Below are 18,811 nucleotides of genomic sequence, written 5' to 3' on the forward strand. Positions count from 1 at the left end.
GCCACCTTGCCAAGGCAATGTTGTACTTTGTAAATAAAGATTGGCAAGTGATAAGGAAAGATGGAGAGGAGCCCTCTCTGATGCCACAAACTGAATTGATTACCTCTTTTGTGCCACTGCCCCATATTATGTATACTTTTTTGGTTGAGCCAGTCATACTGTAGTTTGCTAAAGATTACGTATGACAGTCTTATGGAATTATAAATTTCTTCGCATTCCATCACCTAGTCTGGAATAACATACTCTATTCAAAATATTTGTTAAGTGACTGATTAATTGTATAAATGAAGCTGTACTGAAGCCAAAAGTTATTACTAGAGTAAAACAGTGTTTGCTTTTTATCATTTAAAAAAACTTTCTACATTTTCCTTTCTAAGGAGCAGTAATGAAACTATTTTAGGTCCCTAGAGAAAAGGAGAAGTAGATTTTTTTTCCAACCTCAGGGGTTCTGCATATTTTTTTGAATACTGGTAGTTAATATAAGTACACAGCATTAAGTCAAAATAGACTATTTCAATATATTACCTTATGATTACATATTATAATTTACATATTATTTATATACAATTTGTGTTGTAGTACAATTTTGAATAATATGAACATTTTAAAGGGGATTTATCAGCTTTGTTTTTTTCAATGAATATTTCATGTTTATAAAGAATACAGAGTACGAAGATGAAAAGGCATTGAAGAATCCAAAATATAAAGATAGAGCAGGAAAGCGTAGGAAGCAGATTGGAAGTGAAGGAACTTTCCAAAGAGATGATGCTCCTGCATCTGTTCATTCGTAAGTACTATTCTGAAGTAGTTTTCTACAATAGTTGTACAGATTATTTTTAATTTATTCATTTGTTATAAACATAACCTAAATGATCTTTTAGAAATCAGCTATCATCTTAATTTTTTTTCTTAATTTTTTAAAAAGTGAAATTACTGATAGCAACAAAGGTCGGAAGATGCTGGAGAAGATGGGCTGGAAAAAAGGAGAGGGCCTAGGGAAGGATGGTGGAGGAATGAAAACTCCGGTAAGACTTGCGTTTTCTTTCACTCTTTATTCTTACAGTAGATATATTTACTGTGTACCTGATATATGCCAGGCATTGCTTAAGAGCCAGTAGTGTAGTAGCGAGCAGAACAGACATAATGACAGCCTTTGTGGCATTCACGATTACCAAATATATATATGTGCATTGTTTTATTTTTAATGTTTTTAGGAAGCCTCTTAGAGTTGAATTTTTCTTCAGTGGAGTTAGGATAGTAAATGTTATTTCTGAGCCAAGGGTTTCTTTTTGTCTTTTAGTTGCTTTTAATGATTCCTGGTACAAAGCATTGCAAGAGCAGTTACAATGTTATTTTACAATAGGCAGGTTCTGTATTAGCTGGAGAATTTGTTCTGGATTCAGGAATCAGAGCATGTAACAACAAACAGAATAGAATAATGTTTAAAAAACAGTACGGTGATCTAATTCTTTGGTCCCATGGCTCATCAGGGTTTAGATGATCTTTCACAGAAACCTTACAAAGTAACATGACTGAAGAACTTTCTTAATAATTACTTCATACCTAAAGAAATAATGAATGGATCACTGTGAGTTTAATGTAAGCTTTCTTATTTATTGAGATACAATAGGAAGAACTTGGCTTTTGTAGTCAGACCTAGGTTAGAATATGTGTTCTGTCACTATCTGTGGGACTTAGCGCAGGTTTGGAATTTAGTTTTTGTATGTAAAAATGGGGATGATGATAACTTTTTTCAGTGATATCATGAGGATAAAGACCTTAGCATATTGCCTGATGTACATTAGACACTCAGAAACTGGTAGCTTTTAATGGTTCTCAAAATAATGAGAAGTATTCCCCTCTTATGAAAATAAACAATCATGCTCTTTTTTTATGACTCTTAAGGTGAAGCTAGGACAGTAGGTTTAAATATATCTGTTGCCTTTACTTTTGCTTAGAGTGGGATGACAGATTCTGCAGCATTGCAGGGAAATTCAGTGCTATTTTAGGAGCAGAGTCAGCTGTCCTTATTGACAAGACAATGCAGAAAAATGAGTTTAACTTCCATGTATAATCATGTATGTATTCCTGTCTGTATATGATGCATTTGACAGGTTTTTCTTTTGCATCAATTTTCTAAATCAAAGAATTATAGTTAAAATACTAAGTTGGATACAGCGGATGTGCTTTGATTCGTACAATAAATAAGTCCTCTGCTCAACTTTTGGTAACAGATCCAGCTTCAGCTTCGGCGAACGCATGCAGGCTTGGGGACAGGCAAACCATCATCAATTGAAGATGTTCACCTACTCCAAAACAAGAGCAAGAAGAACTGGGAGAAAGCACGAGAGAGGTTTGCTGAAAACTTCCCAGAAACTAAACCTCAACAAGATGCACCAGGGACAGTGCCTTGGGTCAAAGGGACTGTTGAGTGAAAGTCAGTCAGAGAACACAGTTCAAGCTTTTTTTAACAAAGAGTCTGGAAACTCTTATTTCATGGCAGAACTTTTCCCTCTGAAAGAGCTGGTGGCATGAGGGTACTGTATCACAGTTTGCCCCCTCGTGATTCAGAAATGTATAATAAAGTGTGGTTTGTAGTTTAAAAAAAAAAAGTGGCTGAATCAAGTTATTCGATGAGTGGATTAAAGTTCACAGGGCATGGATGAACTTATCAAACTTTGTTATTTTAACTTGTCATTTATAAGACACATATAAGTAACTAGCCATAAAGACAAAATTCATGTATCCATTAATGATTTAAATGTACATTTGTCCTTGTCTCCTTATATTCATTATTGTAAGATGTGCAACAAAAAAAATCAAAAGTTTATAAAAACAATTCTGATTATATACATTCTTGTTTATGCCCTTTAGAACTTAGATAAAAAATGTTGAGAAAACTTGGGTAGTGGTGCATAAATTTTATTATCCTTGAAATAGCATAAGTAATGTAATTGAAGAACTAAGGAACAGAGGACACATAGAAAATTAGTCTTTCATTGTTTTCTTCTGTGAAGAATCTGTTGATTTGTACTATATATGAAACATTTACATTGGTTTGTTTCATAGCTGAAATATTTAGATATGAACAACTGAGTACAGTATTGAAATATTCAGCATACTGGCATTTGTAGTTTTGATAAATCTCATTGCCAGCAATAGTTTTGCCACAGAAATCTGATTTCTACTACAAACCGATTACCTAGCCAAGGCTCAAACTCCAGTATTTATTGAAAATGTGTTCAAATACAATAAAAACAGTATAACATCAAAAAGAGTAATTCATTCAACCAATGATTTAAGCTCACTGCCAGCCAGAATTTTCCTTCTTAAATTGTCAGAGCAGTAACAAAAGGATAACTTCAAATATTGGTGAACTGCAGTGCAGCTTTCTGAGTGCAGGTGTCTCTGCTCTGCCAGTTATCACTGTTTCTGTGTAGTTACTCTCAGCTCTTTGCTGGGAAATTAATGCTAGGACTGACCCTTTCCTGGCAGTGAATATAAGCTATGGCTCCCTCATCTACTATAAAGAAATGTCTTCAAGATTTGGAATAGGAAAGGAAAATTCTGAAAAAAAATTGTACAGTAGGGAAGATAATTCAGAAAGAAAGGCTGCCTGTTAGAATTTCTAGTCTAAATGGCTTAGGGTACTTAGAAAGAAAAGGGAGTGGGGAAAGAAAAATAACTGTATTACTAAAGACGAGGTATGTTACCAAACTGTCAAGTTCCGTTAGGCCTAAGCTGGGATAGTCAGAGGCCCTAGAACTCCAGATCTGGATATAGCATTTTTCTGTATCATTCCTGGCCACCTACACAATAGCGCATATATATGTACATTAGACTTGGAGGCAATAGGAGTTTCCTGCATTATTTTCTCTAAAGTAGAAAAAAGTACTCACTTTAATGTGGTTTTGGTACTGGTGCCCTGTATATAGGTAACAATATACAACTACCAAAGTAGACTTTTCTTCTGGTAGACCTTACTCATTGGGTTAGTATATGTCTATATATTTCCCGTTTTTATTGGATTACAGAAAACTTTTTTCATTGTTTTCTTTTGTTAAGAAAATGGAAACTTGAAAATGGTGATAAAAATTGAAATATATGTGATATTTGCATTCTTAAAACCCTTTGCAGATCAAAGTCTCAGGGCTACACTGTATAGTAGTTAGAGCACTCGTAATGTCTGGGTCTGTTTCTAATTGTGAAATAATATTTATCTCACATGTCTGTCTTGAATAGAAAATGTATATAAAAGTACTTTGTAAACTGTAAAAGTAGTACAAATGTGAGCTTCTGTTTGTTTAGAAGCATAGATGTGAATTATGTACAACTTGGATTACACATAAAATCATTTCGTGTCTAATATTTTAAGTTATAGTTTATTCACATAGTGTAACTTTATTTAATAGCATTTAAGTATTTATTTTAAGTGGAGCAACAAGTTGCATCTGAGAAATCTAACATCTTATATTTTTGCCAGAACATGAGAAGCTGGTAAAATTGAGAACAGAAGAAACCATCAACATTAGAGTAAAATAACAGAATATTTTCTAGAATTAACTTAGCTAGGAAGCACTTTTTTTCAGGAAGAGAGAAATTTTTTTCTTCTGCTTTTAAACAGTTTTCACTCCTGATGTTTCATTTTTTTTCTAGTTATAAACTTTAGAAAAGTAATGATTCACCCAAATCAAATACGTTTCAACTTTTCATGTAAAAGATTATTTCTTAATTTGGTACATTTTCAAATTGTAGGCAAAAGAAGATAGAAATCTCAAACAAGGTAAAGCAAGAGGTATCAGAGATTTTGTACAAAGGCCATCCTGTCAAGTTGCAGGACACAGGGATGTGCTTGGCAGGGAGCCAGAAAGGTATTTCTGGACCCAACACATAAAGGCATTTTCAGGAACAGTTGGGATATTTTCTCTAACATCTTGTTCTAAATGTGCTGCTTATCTTTGTAGGGCATCATTTACATCTTTGAATCTTTGATTCAAAACTTTTATTTTACTTTTTTAGACTTTAAAGTTGGAAATACATTTGGATTCTATAAAATGAGTCAGTGTTCATGTGTGACTATTTGTATTGGCCCAGGCTTCCTCTCTGGCTTTCTGCTTCACTCTTCTTAGTGTTGTCTTACGGCTTTGTAGTAGGGTAGACAGAGTAATACTTGTGCTAGTTATCTTTTATTAGGAAAGCAAAAGCTTACCCAGAAGCTGTCATAGCAGACTCCCCATAGGGTCATTAGCCAGAACCTGATGACATGACTACCCAAAGATGCAAGGGAAGGTGAAAAGGTGGGCAATAGACCTGGCCTGGGTAGCTCAGTTGGTTAGAGCATCATCCCAATACACCAAGGTTGTGGGTTCGATCCCGTCAGGGCACATACAAGAATCAACCAGTGAGTGCATATAAGTGGAACAACAAATCAGTATTTCTCTCTCTGTCTCTCCCTTTCTCTCGCTTTCTAAAATCAGTACATTAAAAACAATTTTTTTAAAACCTAAAAGAAAAAGAAAGAAAAGGTGGGCAACAGGATGGTCTCAGTTGACTTAAGCCAATCATTAACCATCACCTGAGGATGACCATGTTGCTATTGGAACAGAATCTGGGTTCAGTAAGCAGGGCAGAAGGGGGACAATAGAATGAGCAGGCAACTGTTAGCCAGGGGGTTGGTTTAATTGTGATACAGTCCTACTATACAATACTTTGTCGCCCTTCAGGTGAGTAAGAATTTATACTCTGATATAGAAGAATATTTTCACTACATTGGTGATTTAAAAAAGAAACATGATAGAAAAGTGCATAGCATAATTTCATTTTTAAAAAGTATGTGGGTATATATTGAGCTGTTAATTACCCAAGGAGTGAATAGTTTCACTTTTTATTTTTTTATTTTTATATTTGAACTTTAAAGTAGGTTTAATTGTGTAGTTAACTAGGTGTAGTTATACCCATTTATAGTAAATAGGAATACAGTATTTCCTTACTTATCGTCGGTATTACGTTCAAGACCCCCCCCTCCCCTGCAATAGGTGAAAATCTGTGAAGTAGGAACCTTACATTTATTTTAGTATTTATATATATTTTAAGGCTTTATAAATCCTTCCTACACACTTATAAACCATTCCCAGTCCCTTATTAACCTTTCTCACTCCCTTATTAACCTTTTCTACACTTTTATAAACACTACTTATGTTCTTAAACATATTCTACACTCTTAAACCTACGTAACTTTAACAACATATGTATACAGTACCGCAAAATCCCGCGATATAGTGAAAAATCCGGGATAAATAATTAAATATGTTTTTTAAAATCCCATGATACAGTGAGGCCACGATGTGAACTGCAATATAAAGAGGGACTACTGATTTTTTAAAATATTATACTTAATTATTCATCGCAGATTTTTTGCTATATCGCGGGATTTTGTGGTACTATATATGTATGTTGTTAAAGTTACGTAGGTTTAAGAGTGTAGAATAAATGTAAGGTTCCTGCTTCGCGAGGGGGTCTAGAACATAATACCTGCGATAAATGAGGGAATACTGTATAACAAGGAAATAGGGAGGTCTTTAGGGGTCATCCCCAAGCATTTTTCTCACTTTCACATGCCCCATTTTATTTGCCATCTGTATACCCATGACTTCAGGTTCTTTTAGTCAGGATACATACCTAATTCAAAGTCACCATAAATGCAGCTTATCCAAGGTCGAATCCATAGTCTTCTCCAAACCTGGTCTTTTCTAGTCTACTCTTAGCTGGCAGCACCATCCAGCCAGTTGTGTAAGCCGGAACCTAGGAGTTAGCCTCTGTTCAGTACCACCACCTTCTCTTGCCTTCCCCCTAACTTCCAATCTATTAAGTCAGTTCACTGTCACTGCTCACCTGGACTATTCCAGGAGCCTCCTAACTGATCTTCCTGCAGTCACTCCTCCTTCCCTCCAGCCCATCCACACTGCAGACACAGTGTTTATAATTTCTCTTTTATCATCTGTTTAAATCCTCCAATGACTCCTCTTACTCCAAGGACAGAAAACAAAATCCCAGCCCATAAGACTGTACCGAGTCTAGCCACTGCTGAGTTTTCCAGTTATCTTATATCTCTCTCCCACTCATTCTGTGGGCTCCATCATGCTGGCCTCTTTTTCAGTTTCTCAAATATGCCATGCCCTCTCATCGCAGGATTGCCTATATCCTGTTATGTCTGGAATGCCCTTCCTCCATGCTCTTACCTAGTTAGCTCTGAGATGTTCTTTAGATTCTGCTCATTGATTCTTCTTCAGGGATGCCTCCCTTGTCTCCCTAGACTAATTGCCTTCAATAAATGTTCTTGAAAATCCATATTTGTTTCATTAGACTGCTTATTTCGGTTCACAGATATATATTATCATTGTGACTGTATGATATTTGTCTGTCTAGATTCTTAAATGCCATGTGGACAAGACCTTGGTTTTTCTCACTGTTGCATTTCTAGCGCCTAACACCAGGCCTGGTGTATACACACAGGCATAGAAGTGAAAGAGCAGGATGCGTTTGGGGGACTGCAGGTGGCTTGATGTAGATGGAGTTTTATGTGACTGAGGAAACATGGAAGGAATGGAGGCTGCGTAGAAAATGTAATGCAGTGGCTCTCAAATTGTTTTGAGCATGATACACTAAGAAATACAATTTATATCACAGCTTAGTACATGGGTGTCTGTGTGTGCATATGTAACAGGTTTTATATACCAATACTTAGCCATTAGTTCATGTAATGTGCTCTTGTTTTCCAAATTACTGATTCCAACCACTAAATTGATTTCATAATCCACTAATGGATTGTGTCCTGCAGTTAGAGAAACACTGATGTAAAGCTTGGTTTCCAAACTGTTTGACAGAACCTATGGCATTGCCTTAGGAGCTGCAGCTGTGCGCACACACACGCTTCATGAGAGTGGGAAGGGGCTAAGGATGCCGAACCAGTGACTCCAGTTCTCATGCCTGGTCCCAGAATTGGTCTGTATTGATGTGGTTTTCAGTTCAGGCTTCCAAACAGATTTTGTATGAAGAAAGGTTTTCGCTGCTTCAAGAAAAGGGGGTGAAGCAGGGTGGAGTGGGGAAAGGAACTGGGCCACTTACCTATAGCCATTTTAGCATAGTCTGTTAAGAAATTTAGATTTTATCTTTTTTGATGATAAAGGATTTTAAGCAGGGGAAGGCCCTCATTAGGTTGCTTTATAGCAGAATAACTGGCTGATTGGTGAGAGGCAGAGTGGAGTCTGGCAGACCTCCTTGAAGGCTTGTTTCATCTATCAGATGTTTATTGAGCACCCGCCAGATGCTGCACGGACTTGGAAAGACAGGTTTGTCTTATCCTTTGCTATGTCTTTAGTACCTTCCACGGGTGGAGGCTCAGGAGGTGCCCGACAAGTGCTTGTTGGTAGGATCGATGATACATGCATTAGTGGTATATCAGGCACTGTGCTAGGCACTTAACATATATTATCTTCTTTATTTCTGACAGTATTTTATAAATTAGAAGACTGAGGTTTTAATTTTGCTCAAAATCAAAAAGCTTATGTGACAGAGTGACAGAGGCAGGGTTTAAATATTTTCACCCCATTGGTTAAGAGCACATGTTAAAGAATCTGACTGACCAGGGGTCAAATTACAGATCCATCACTCCTGAGCTGAGTGATGTTTAAAAATGTGTTTCAAATTGAGTACCTTAATGTCTTCATGAGGTGGTTGGAAGGTTTGAATGAGGTAATAGGCTTGTGTGGCACTGAGCAGTGTCAAGCGCTCAAATAATAAGCCCTCAAATACTAGAAAGTATTAGTTTTATTGTGCCACACTGCCCTTCCCAGGGGCACAGTTGTAGAATCCTGGAGTGGCAGCGGTGGTTATTGAAGCCAGGGAGGCTGAGGTCAGTGGATGGGCTATCTTCCTTCCTCAGGGTGATGATGGGAGAAAGGTGTGGACAAGAACGCTGAGCAGGAGCTGGATTTCCTCATGAATGTTGGAGAATGAGCAGGAGAGTGTTAATGAGAAAGATAGTGAGAAAGGGTAGAAGCTGTTGTAGATGACCCTTATAACCCTCAAAGGAGGGATGGATTCTGCATGACTTTGGAAAAGGAGCTATCTGGAGGCCTACCAGGGAGATCTAGCAGCTCCCATCCCCCAACCCCATCTCCCCAGCTCTCAATACCCTGTGGGAGCAAGAAGCTGCAGGGAGAACTCCAAGAACTAGATTTCAGATACTCTTATATGAAGCTATTTCAACGGCATGCATTCATTCAGCAAATATCCATGAGATGCTTTATACAGGCCAGGCAACAATTCTAGGCACTTGGGACACAGCAGTAAACAAACTGGATAAGGCTTCCTGCATCCTTGGAGCTTACATTTATTTCTTAGATACTGTTTGGCAGAATGTAAATTAGGTCAAGTAGTCACATGAAGGCCTTGGTAGTTCCCAAAAGAGTATGAATCCAAAATAGTTTTTGTTCATTTAAAAGTTTTTTTCACAAGCCAGAAGTTCTTAGGGTGGAGGGGGAAGGGGCAATTTTGTTTTGGGGTTTTTTTTTTTTTGTTTAATGTTTTCAGTTCTGTCTTAAAACCAGACCTTTTTTGGGTAATCTTATAAACTCTGCCTTCAAAAAAAATTTGTAGTCATGTTTTTGAGGGATTTGGATGTACGTATGGACAACTTTACTGATGCTGCAGCCCCTCATTTTATTATGTATTTCTTCTAATGATCTGAGTAATAGTAACTGCCTGCTCAGACATTTGGGTTTGATGGTTCTAAGTCTAAAAATGCAACATGAATTGGGTCACTGGAATTGGAGTTGGTAGAGAACATGTAAATTAAAAATTTTGTAAAGAATGAGGAGCAGACACACTTGGGGGAATTAATGTAAATGGAGGCAAACAATGTCTTCTGGTTGCTGAGTAAGAATGACTTTCCAGAAATTCTTCCAGCAAAAAGCTAACTTTTTTCACCTATGTAGAAATGCCATGGTATTTCATTGCCCAGAAAGCAAAAGACAGGGACAAGTTGGTGGAATATTATTAAATGTATTTTAACACATGACAATGTGTTACTTAGCTTCCAATTACAAGTAGACTTCAGAGGCCAGGAAGGTTGCCAGCTCATTCATCTGATCATTACTTATCTTGACCAAAGGCCCAGGAGAGTATATACTGAAATAATAAAGCTCTCATTAGCATTTAATGCTTTTCCTTAAAGCCGTCATTTTAGTACTATGAAATCAGATCTCAGAGAATGTCATAATTAAGATTTTCATAAAAAGAAACATTTAATGCTATTTAAATGTGTAATGACTCCCAGTGCTCTCTGAATTCATTCACATCATAAACCCACTAAAATGGGCTTTAATCTCGACCATGACCATGCTACCTTTACTTAACCTTAACATGCAACACTATCAATGCCATTTTATGAGCCACACAAAAATCATTATCATTGATTTATGATAATCACACTGTATTGTCCAGAAAAGTTAATTTGTTTAATCATCTACCACGCTCACCAGACTGGGCTCTGAATAACTGTCAGCTCTTTTAAAGAATCACATTTTTCCTGGAAAGATGCATATTTGCCAACTTAAGGATTTTTTTAAAGAGTGTGCCATTCACTGCGAGAACTACTCTAAAAGAGGAGTTCCCAAAGTGTTTTAAGCATGGGTGCATTTTGGGAGTCATTGTAGCTTCCAAGGTGACTACTTTAAAGGCAGGGTACTTAGGTAGGTAGGTTTTGATATAGTTACTTGTAAGATTGGTCAGATTACTTTGTAGTCACAAGTCATGTTGAGTTTTGACTAGATCAGTTCATTTGGGAAATCAGGTTTGAAATTATGTTTTGATGGAAAAATGGTTCTATCATAAAGGGAAATGGCCTGGCAAACCTTTGTGACTTGCTCTCAGGAATCATCCCAGGGAACCTGTTCTAGCTGAGGTTCTTTGGATTGGTTTTGAGTTCCCATTCAGATCCTTGAAGGACACTTGGTTCCATCCATAATGTCTATGGTGACATTTGGTCCCTGACAAAATGTCCTTGCTATTTGGTCCTGTACCAGAACACCCAGGGAGACATTTGGTTCACACTGAACCATCTACTCAACCCCGGGAGCTATGTATGGCCAGTTAGGCTACCAAGGCAAGAGGGGTTATTGGCAATACAGCCACTGCAGAATTATTGGGCCAACAAAACATGATAGTATTTTTTTAATGTATTAATTCTGTAAATCAAACATATAAATAAACATGGGCTATTTGAACCTAGGAATGTTTGCTAAACATGGATGTTTTTGACAGGACCAAAGCAAGGACCATTTGGTATGGCCCAAATATGTTCATGGACATTTTTGACAGGACCAAATTTCAAACACCTTTGAGCATGCACCGGGTGTCTCCATGGATATTTTGGACAGGACTACATGTCTGCTAATCATTTAGATAACTGGAAGTCATAGTTACTGAGTTTAAATTATATGTCAGATTTTGTCTGCATAATATTATGCTTAATCCTCATAACATCCCTTTAAGGTATGTATTGTCCTCATTTCACTGATGAGGAAACTGGATTTCAGGGAGGGAGCTTAAAGTTGCCATGGTGACACTTCACATATGTAGTTGGAAGCTTATATTTTAATTCATATCTGACTCCAAAAGCTTGATCAGCTCCTCAAACGTCACCACCTGGCCTTCCTGGTCAACAGGATCCTTGTTAGTGCACAAATTTACAAATGTTCTCAGAACTATAGAGGCCTCTGATTTTCCCCTAGAGGTGTCCTTCACACCCACCTTCCAGGTGTCTGTCTCAGAAAAGTCTGAGTGCTCCCTGCACTGGACAGAGATAATGAGATATGAGAGAGAAAATATTAGGAACCCCACTACAGTATGCATTTCTGGGGAAGAGGGAAGAGGGGCTCAGAAGCAAATGCCTTTCTCACACTCCTTCCCAGACCTGTGCCAGGCAGGATGATGCTGCAGTAAGCACAATAATTGCTCTCCATGTTTATGTCCTAATCCCTGGAACCTTCCAATATGTTCCCTGGCAGGGGAGAATTGATACAGCAAATAGTTAGGTTGCTAACCAACTAACCATAAGGTCAGTAAAGTGTTCTTTTAATGAAGAGGAGAGAGACTGAGTGATACAATGTGAGAAAGACTGGCCCTTGCTGGCCTTGAAGATGAAAGGGGCCACAAGCCAGAGTATATGGGCAACCTCTAGAAGCTGAAAGAGGCAAAAAATGGATTCTCTTAGAGCCTTAAGAAAGAGCCAACATTTTGAGATCCATTTCCAGACTTGTGGAATGGTAAGATAAATTTATGTTGTTTTAAGCCACTAAATTTATGGTAATTTGTTACAGCAGCAACAGGAAACTAATACAGGAGGCCAACATTGCTTCTGCTGGGAAAGCTGGCTGGCACCCAGCACTAGAGCTCGTGGGTGGGAAGTAGCCACCAGCGACCCAAGTGTCAGCAGGCACTCAGGCCAGGACACAGAAATACTAGCTCTGATGAAGGAACATAACTATTTGGCCCCAGATATGACTGGGATCCATGGATGTAGCTCCAGGCTCCAATCTGCTACTTGGTAGCTGTGTGATCCTCATCAGGTCACTTCACCTTATTGAAGTGTGGGGCCTCATTTGTAAAATATGGACACTTATACCTGCCCTGCCTGCAGTGTTGTGAGCACAAAAAGTATAGTGAGGGAAAGCACGCTGATTACTGCTTCACACGTTTTCAGTTCTAAGTAGTGAATCTGATAGAGTTAGTAGTGAATCTGATAGAGTTAGGACCTCAGTACTGTGGCAGAAACAGCTTGATACACAACCACTATTTTTCATAACAAGCATACATATGTGACTTTCAACATTTTCTTCTAAATCTGCAGGTAACAAGAAAATACAATTAAACAGAGCAACTGATTCACTCAGGTCAATTGATATTTCACTGTATTTTGTGTCATCATAGCATATTAAAGTCAAAGTGACATTAATGGTCACCTCACCCATTTTCCAGACAAAGGAACAGAGTCAAATTGTGGAAAGACAAGAAGTTCAAACCTTCAGAAATAGAATTCCCTAATGACTCCATGGCAGCAAAACAAAGCCCAGTGTTTCTGAATCTCTTCTGAAATATTAGAGAGATGGACAGCTGTTTGAAGTAGAAACCCAGCCCAAACCAAGCCAATCCCTTCCCTTCTTCAACCTCCAAGGATAACAAACTCAGGTGCCTAAAGGGCCCCAATTGTTTTGAACTTGGTTGCTGTTACCCTGCTGTACCCACAGCCCCTTCTCCATGTCAGATTTCAACCCAAAATGGCATCATGGCAGCAGCTGAGTTGGCTTCAGAGCAGTCTGCATCCGGACTCCAGCCATCTATCTCGCTAATGTGATGTGTGCGTTGCTCTCAAAGGCAGCACCTTGGTGGTGTTCTTGGCAAGCCAGGCACATAAATCGGGGAAGCCCTGGTGATATGGGTGAGGCATGTCACTGTCACCTATCTGTAGTAACAACTCATTGAGCAGATGAGGCCACAGCCAGAGAGGCTGAAGCAAACCCCAGAACCCACCTGTACACTCCCCATCCCACTGTTCGTTGACATTGAGATGCCAGCTCAGCTGGTTGGTCCTGATAGTTCCTGTGCTTTGCTAGCAGAGCACACAAGGCCAAGGAGGCAGAATATCTGTTCAGGAGGCTGGAGTCATGTGAGCCGCCATGGCCACTCTCTCCTGGTACTGGGCAAGCCACTTTGGGGCTCATTTTTCTCCTCTGTCAAACGATGGAGTTGGACTGGATAAGGGCTACATTTCCTTCTAAGCTTTTCTGAAGTGGGGATTATATCAGTCCTTGTGTTGGAGATTTTATTTTAACTGAGGAAGCTGAACAGTAATGGTGAGGATTCTTCACGTGCAAAATGTAAGTAATTTTATATTCTATTATGAAAGTGCAGTGGTGTATAAAGCAGAAAGTAGAATGCCTTCCCTTACCACTCACAACCAGCAATCATCAGTCAAGCTAACTGGTCACCTCTCCTCCCCGCGCCCATCCCAGAACAGCTATTCTGGTTCTCAATAGCTATCTTTTTTGAGGGAGTGGTTAAGATTTGAAAAAAAAATCTTTGCTTATTTTAATGGTTCTAACAATTGTTGAAATATTGGGTTGGCCAAAAAGTCCAGTTTTTCCATAAAATGAAAGATACAGTTTTCATTTTTGCCAATAACTTTATTGATTTGGATATTTTCCACATGGTATAACGTTGATTGTTCTCAATGTCTCAATTTGATCACTGTCAACTTCAACTGGTCTACCCCACCGTGAAGCATCATCCAGCGAGAAATCTCCAGCACAAAACTTCACAAACCACTTTTGATACATTTGATCAGTCAGCACCTTCTCCATGCACTGCACAAAGCTTTTTTTACCTTTCTTGAGATAATAGAGCATAATATGCACAAAATATAGTGTATTTTCTTCCATCTTCAGTATTAAAATGGCTGCACAAAAACTCACCAATTTTGATGTTTTTTTTTTTTTAATGCACACTGATATGACAGCTGTCACAATGCAGTCCAACAAACTTGTTTTGAATGAAGTTAAAGACAACTAAGCACCACTAGAGCCATCTTATGGAAAAAAACCAAATGAACTTTTTGGCCAACCCAATAGAAGAGTGACGTTTGTAAAGGTTTCTTTTTTTCCTTCTAAAAAGTCCAAATTCAGACCTTACAGCCAAATTTATAAATCCACATAAAGAAGTTAAACATCATTACCTAAGAGGAATAACTTTTACTATCATTAGAGTAATGTAAAAATTGCAAAGGAAGAATAAAATACAAAAACATGTTATTAGCAGTTTTACCAAGCTCACAGGACTATGTGGGTTTTTTCCCCCCCTTTTGCTGTTCTTCCTATATTGGGGGATTGCATTTGTATTACTTGAGTAATGAAAAAAAAGTTTTAAGAAAAACATTCCTGATATTGACATGCTCAAGTAGTTGATTGGATTCAAATCAAACAGCCCAATAACTGATACTAATTAGATTTTTATTGACTAGACAGCTTAAAAAAATCACTACTGCAATTTCATTTTAGGCTATTTTTAAAAAATGAGTTCTCAGAGAATTAAAGATAAATGAATAGTTATGTTAATAATTATGAGAAAACTAACCCATAAAAATCTTAAACACATTGAGTGGATTTGATACCTCAAATATTTATTAATCAGCTATTTTATGCAAGGCTTTGTGGGAGTAGAAGGATGAGAGAACTTCAAGGGCTTAGGGTCTGGCAAGAGAGATAAGAACCCACATAGCCATAAGTTAGATGGTCTGTTCTAAAGGTTGTGGGATATAAAATGCTATAAGAGTCCAGTGAAGTAAGGAATCATCTCTAAACGAGGAGGAGTGAAAGAAAGCTTCATGCAGGCAAATTTGGGCTTGGTCTTAGAAAAACGAGTGAATTTTTCATATAGATTAAAGGGACTTTTAAAGTGGAGGGAGGGTGAACAGAGGCACAGAGGCACCAAGACTAGGGCATGTCAGGAAGAATGAGGAGTCTTAATTTGGCTGGAGAATATGTAGGGGAGGGGACAACTAAGTCTGGCTGGGGTGGATGGATTTGGATGTCAGGCCACAAAGTTGAAGCTTGTAGATGATAGGTGATCTTGGGGGGCTTTGAGCAGGAGGAAGTGATGCCAGCATTGGCTTAGTATAATTCTTCTAGCCAAGTGTCAGGTAGGGGATAGTAGGGGAAGACAAGGATGGGAAGATGAACCCCAGATGACTGATAAATGGGGCCTGAGTATGACGGGTGGCATCTTAAGGAAGATAGGTGTGATATTTTTTAGAAATAGACTCAGTAGATCAGGGGTCTAGGATTCAGTGAGACTGCAGTTCAAGTCCCACTCTGTCTTAGTAGTTGTGTGACTGAAGACATTCGTTAGCTCCCCTGAGCCTGTCTCTTTCTCTTCAAAACGGGCATAAGAGCACTTTTGTCATGGGGTTTCTGTGGCATAGGCAATTATTCTTGTAAAGCATTTAATGGCCCTGGCATGTGGCAAATGCTTAGTGTATGCTAATGTCATTGATGGTTCTACCTGGAATTGGAGTTAGGAAGGAAACAGGTGTGTTGGCCAGGTAACTGAATAATAGAGACAGTACAGCAGCTAGGAGCCTGGTATCTGGAGGTAAAGACTGGATTTGTATCTCAGTTCTACGACTTAACAGCTGGGTTCTTGTACAAGCTACTTATCCTTCTATGTTAGTTTCCTTAGCTGTAAAACAGGTGTAGTATTGGGTTAGCCAAAAAGTTCTTTTAGTTTTTTTCTGTAAAAGATAGATATTTTTTTCATTTTCACCAATACCTTCATTGATTTGAGTATGTCAGCTACCTCCCACGTGGCATGTTAATTGTTCTCAATTAATGTCTCGATTTGATCACTATCAACTTCAACTGGTCTACCTGACTGTTGAGCATCGTCCAGTGAGAAATCTCCAGCACGAAACTTTGCAAACCACTTTTGATATGTTGGATCAGACACAGCACCTTCTCCATACATGGCACAAATCTTTGTGTTCCAGTTGCGTTTTACCTTTCTTGAAATAATAAAGCATAATGTGCTCAAAATGTTGTGTATTTTCTTCCAATTTCAATATTAAAATGGCTGCACAAAAACTCACCAATTTTGATGTTTTTTCTTAAAGGCACGCTGACATGACAGCTGTCACAATATCTAACAAAAGTGGTTCCAGTGAAGTTAAAGACAACTAAGCACTACTGAGCCATCTATGGAAAAAAGCTAATAAACTTTTTGGCCAACCCAATATTAATATCTCCTGTGGAGCTACTATGAGAATAAAGTGAGAGAATACATGTAAAGTGTGTATGTACCGGATACATTTTAAGAGCCCAGTAAAGGTGAGGGGTGGGGATGTGGGGTTGCATAGATCTGCCCTTTCCATCTGCAGGGCAGCTATGTATGTGGAAACGGAAACAGGCAGCAGGGGATCAGACATGAAGGAGAGGCCAGGGTTGGGCGGGGGGAACACTCAGCACTGGAAGTGTTCAGGAGCCATTGGCAGAGGTTATAATTGCCACTCTTACAGGTAGATGAGCTAAGAATGAGTGAAGAAACTGGTCTAAGGAAATAATTAGACAAATACAGATGTAGAACATTCTATAAGACAGATGGCTGAGACTCTTTAAACAGTGTCATGGGAAGAAAGTAAGGGAGATGTTCTAGACTAAAAGGTTATAAAAGGATCATAATCAAAAGTAATATATTAACTTTGGAGCCTATTTAAAAAAAGTTAAGACATTCTTGTGACAATGGGGAATTTTGATTAAGGGCTTTATATTAGATGCTATTATGAAATTGTTTATATTCTTAGGTATGATAATTGCACTGTTACCATGTAGAACAATGTCTTTATTCTTAGCAGATACGTTCTGAAACTTAAAGGTGAAATGTCTATGTATGGGGTGGAGGGAAGAAAAAGTAAATATGGCAAAATGTTAACAATTGTTCAGTTCAAGTGGAGAGTAGATATGGGTATTCATTGCACTAGCCTTTCAACTTCTTCTGGATACTTGAAATTTTTTCAGTATATAAAAAATGAGAAAAAAGAGACCTAAGAAAAACCGTTTGGGAACCAGTCTGTATCAGAAAAATGAATTCTCTAGAGGAAAAGCAGGTTCCCCCTACCAAAGGAGAAATCTCAAGAAGGAAGAGATTTAAGCAAAATGAAGCCTGAATAAATAATCATATTCAGCTACTGGGAGATTGAGGTGGCTTCTTAAGAGTTCAGTGTAGCACGGAACGCTGACCATGGAGTGGAGTCAAAGAATGGGGAGGAAGAATAGGCAGGAAGGCCGACCTGACCGTCCCTTGGATGGTGGTTCAGTTGAGAGGGTCCAGGCTGGGGAAGTCTTTTTTGTTTTTTTCAGTGCAATGGAAACTGGGCATTTCTGAGGGAGAGGAAGTCTGGGGAAAGGGAGGGAATAAGAGGAGCAAAGAGCCGGTGAAGGTGAAAAAGGAATGAATGGATGTAAAGATAAGAGGGGGGGTTGCCTCAGGTGGGAGGGATGCCTCTTTGACCCAGCAGTTGAGCACTGCGGAAACAGGTGGGGAAGGGAGCGTTCTTCCTAGCAATGAAGGATGAGGTCATGTTTTGATAGTAAGGAGGCAGGTGTGAGGCAGAAAGTGGGGCATTGACTACAGCTGCCAAGGGTCTGAAACAGGAGAGAAGACGGGTCTGAAACGGGAGAGAAGACGGCAGAGATGAAATAGACCAAGGTGCACTTGGTATTGTGCCAAGTGGGGAGGAGAGTAAACAGAGGGCTTCCCGGGATTGACCTGCTAGGCATAAGAGATCACAAAGGTAAAGAGCAGTCGTGAAACTGAGTGGGCCCTCCTTTTCTGAACTTGGCGTTGGGTAAAAACTGCTCATCAAAGATTTACAGTACTCGTTAGGAAATAAGTAAAACTCTTCCTTTTGGATAAAATGCTTTTCATGGACCCTCCCCCCTGGCATGTCCTGGCTGGTGTACAGGCACTTTGTGTAGTAGTCTTTGGTGTGTAAGGAAGCTGCTGTCTTTTCAGAGTCACCAGGTACAAGGCCTCGGGAGATTTAGGTTCAAGGGGCTGCTCGAGCTATCATTTCCAAAGGCTTTTGGAGGAAAACTGCTCCCTGCACAGATGCCTACTAAATGCCAACAGCAAAGAAGATCGCTGGAGCTGCGCTCCCAGACACCACAGACGACTGCCAAGCGGAAAGTTTTGGTTGCGTTCA

The 18,811-nt window shown here is 38.8% G+C and overlaps 1 protein-coding gene across 1 annotated transcript in view; it reads left to right on the top strand.

The window, feature by feature from the left end:
• AGGF1 (angiogenic factor with G-patch and FHA domains 1) overlaps positions 1-3,079 on the top strand; it is a 29,713-nt gene extending 26,634 nt beyond the window's left edge. Inside the window, exons 12-14 of the mRNA XM_090276402.1 lie at positions 660-787; positions 926-1,025; positions 2,235-3,079. Coding sequence (XP_090132528.1) covers positions 660-787; positions 926-1,025; positions 2,235-2,435 — 429 coding nt within the window. The 3' untranslated portion in view covers positions 2,436-3,079. The remainder of the gene's footprint in view (positions 1-659; positions 788-925; positions 1,026-2,234) is intronic.
• The last annotated feature ends 15,732 nt before the right edge of the window (positions 3,080-18,811 follow it).

The sequence above is a fragment of the Furipterus horrens genome, unplaced genomic scaffold, assembly GCF_987537825.1.
Source record: "Furipterus horrens unplaced genomic scaffold, mFurHor1.1.pri manual_scaffold_5, whole genome shotgun sequence".
NCBI lineage: Eukaryota > Metazoa > Chordata > Mammalia > Chiroptera > Furipteridae > Furipterus > Furipterus horrens.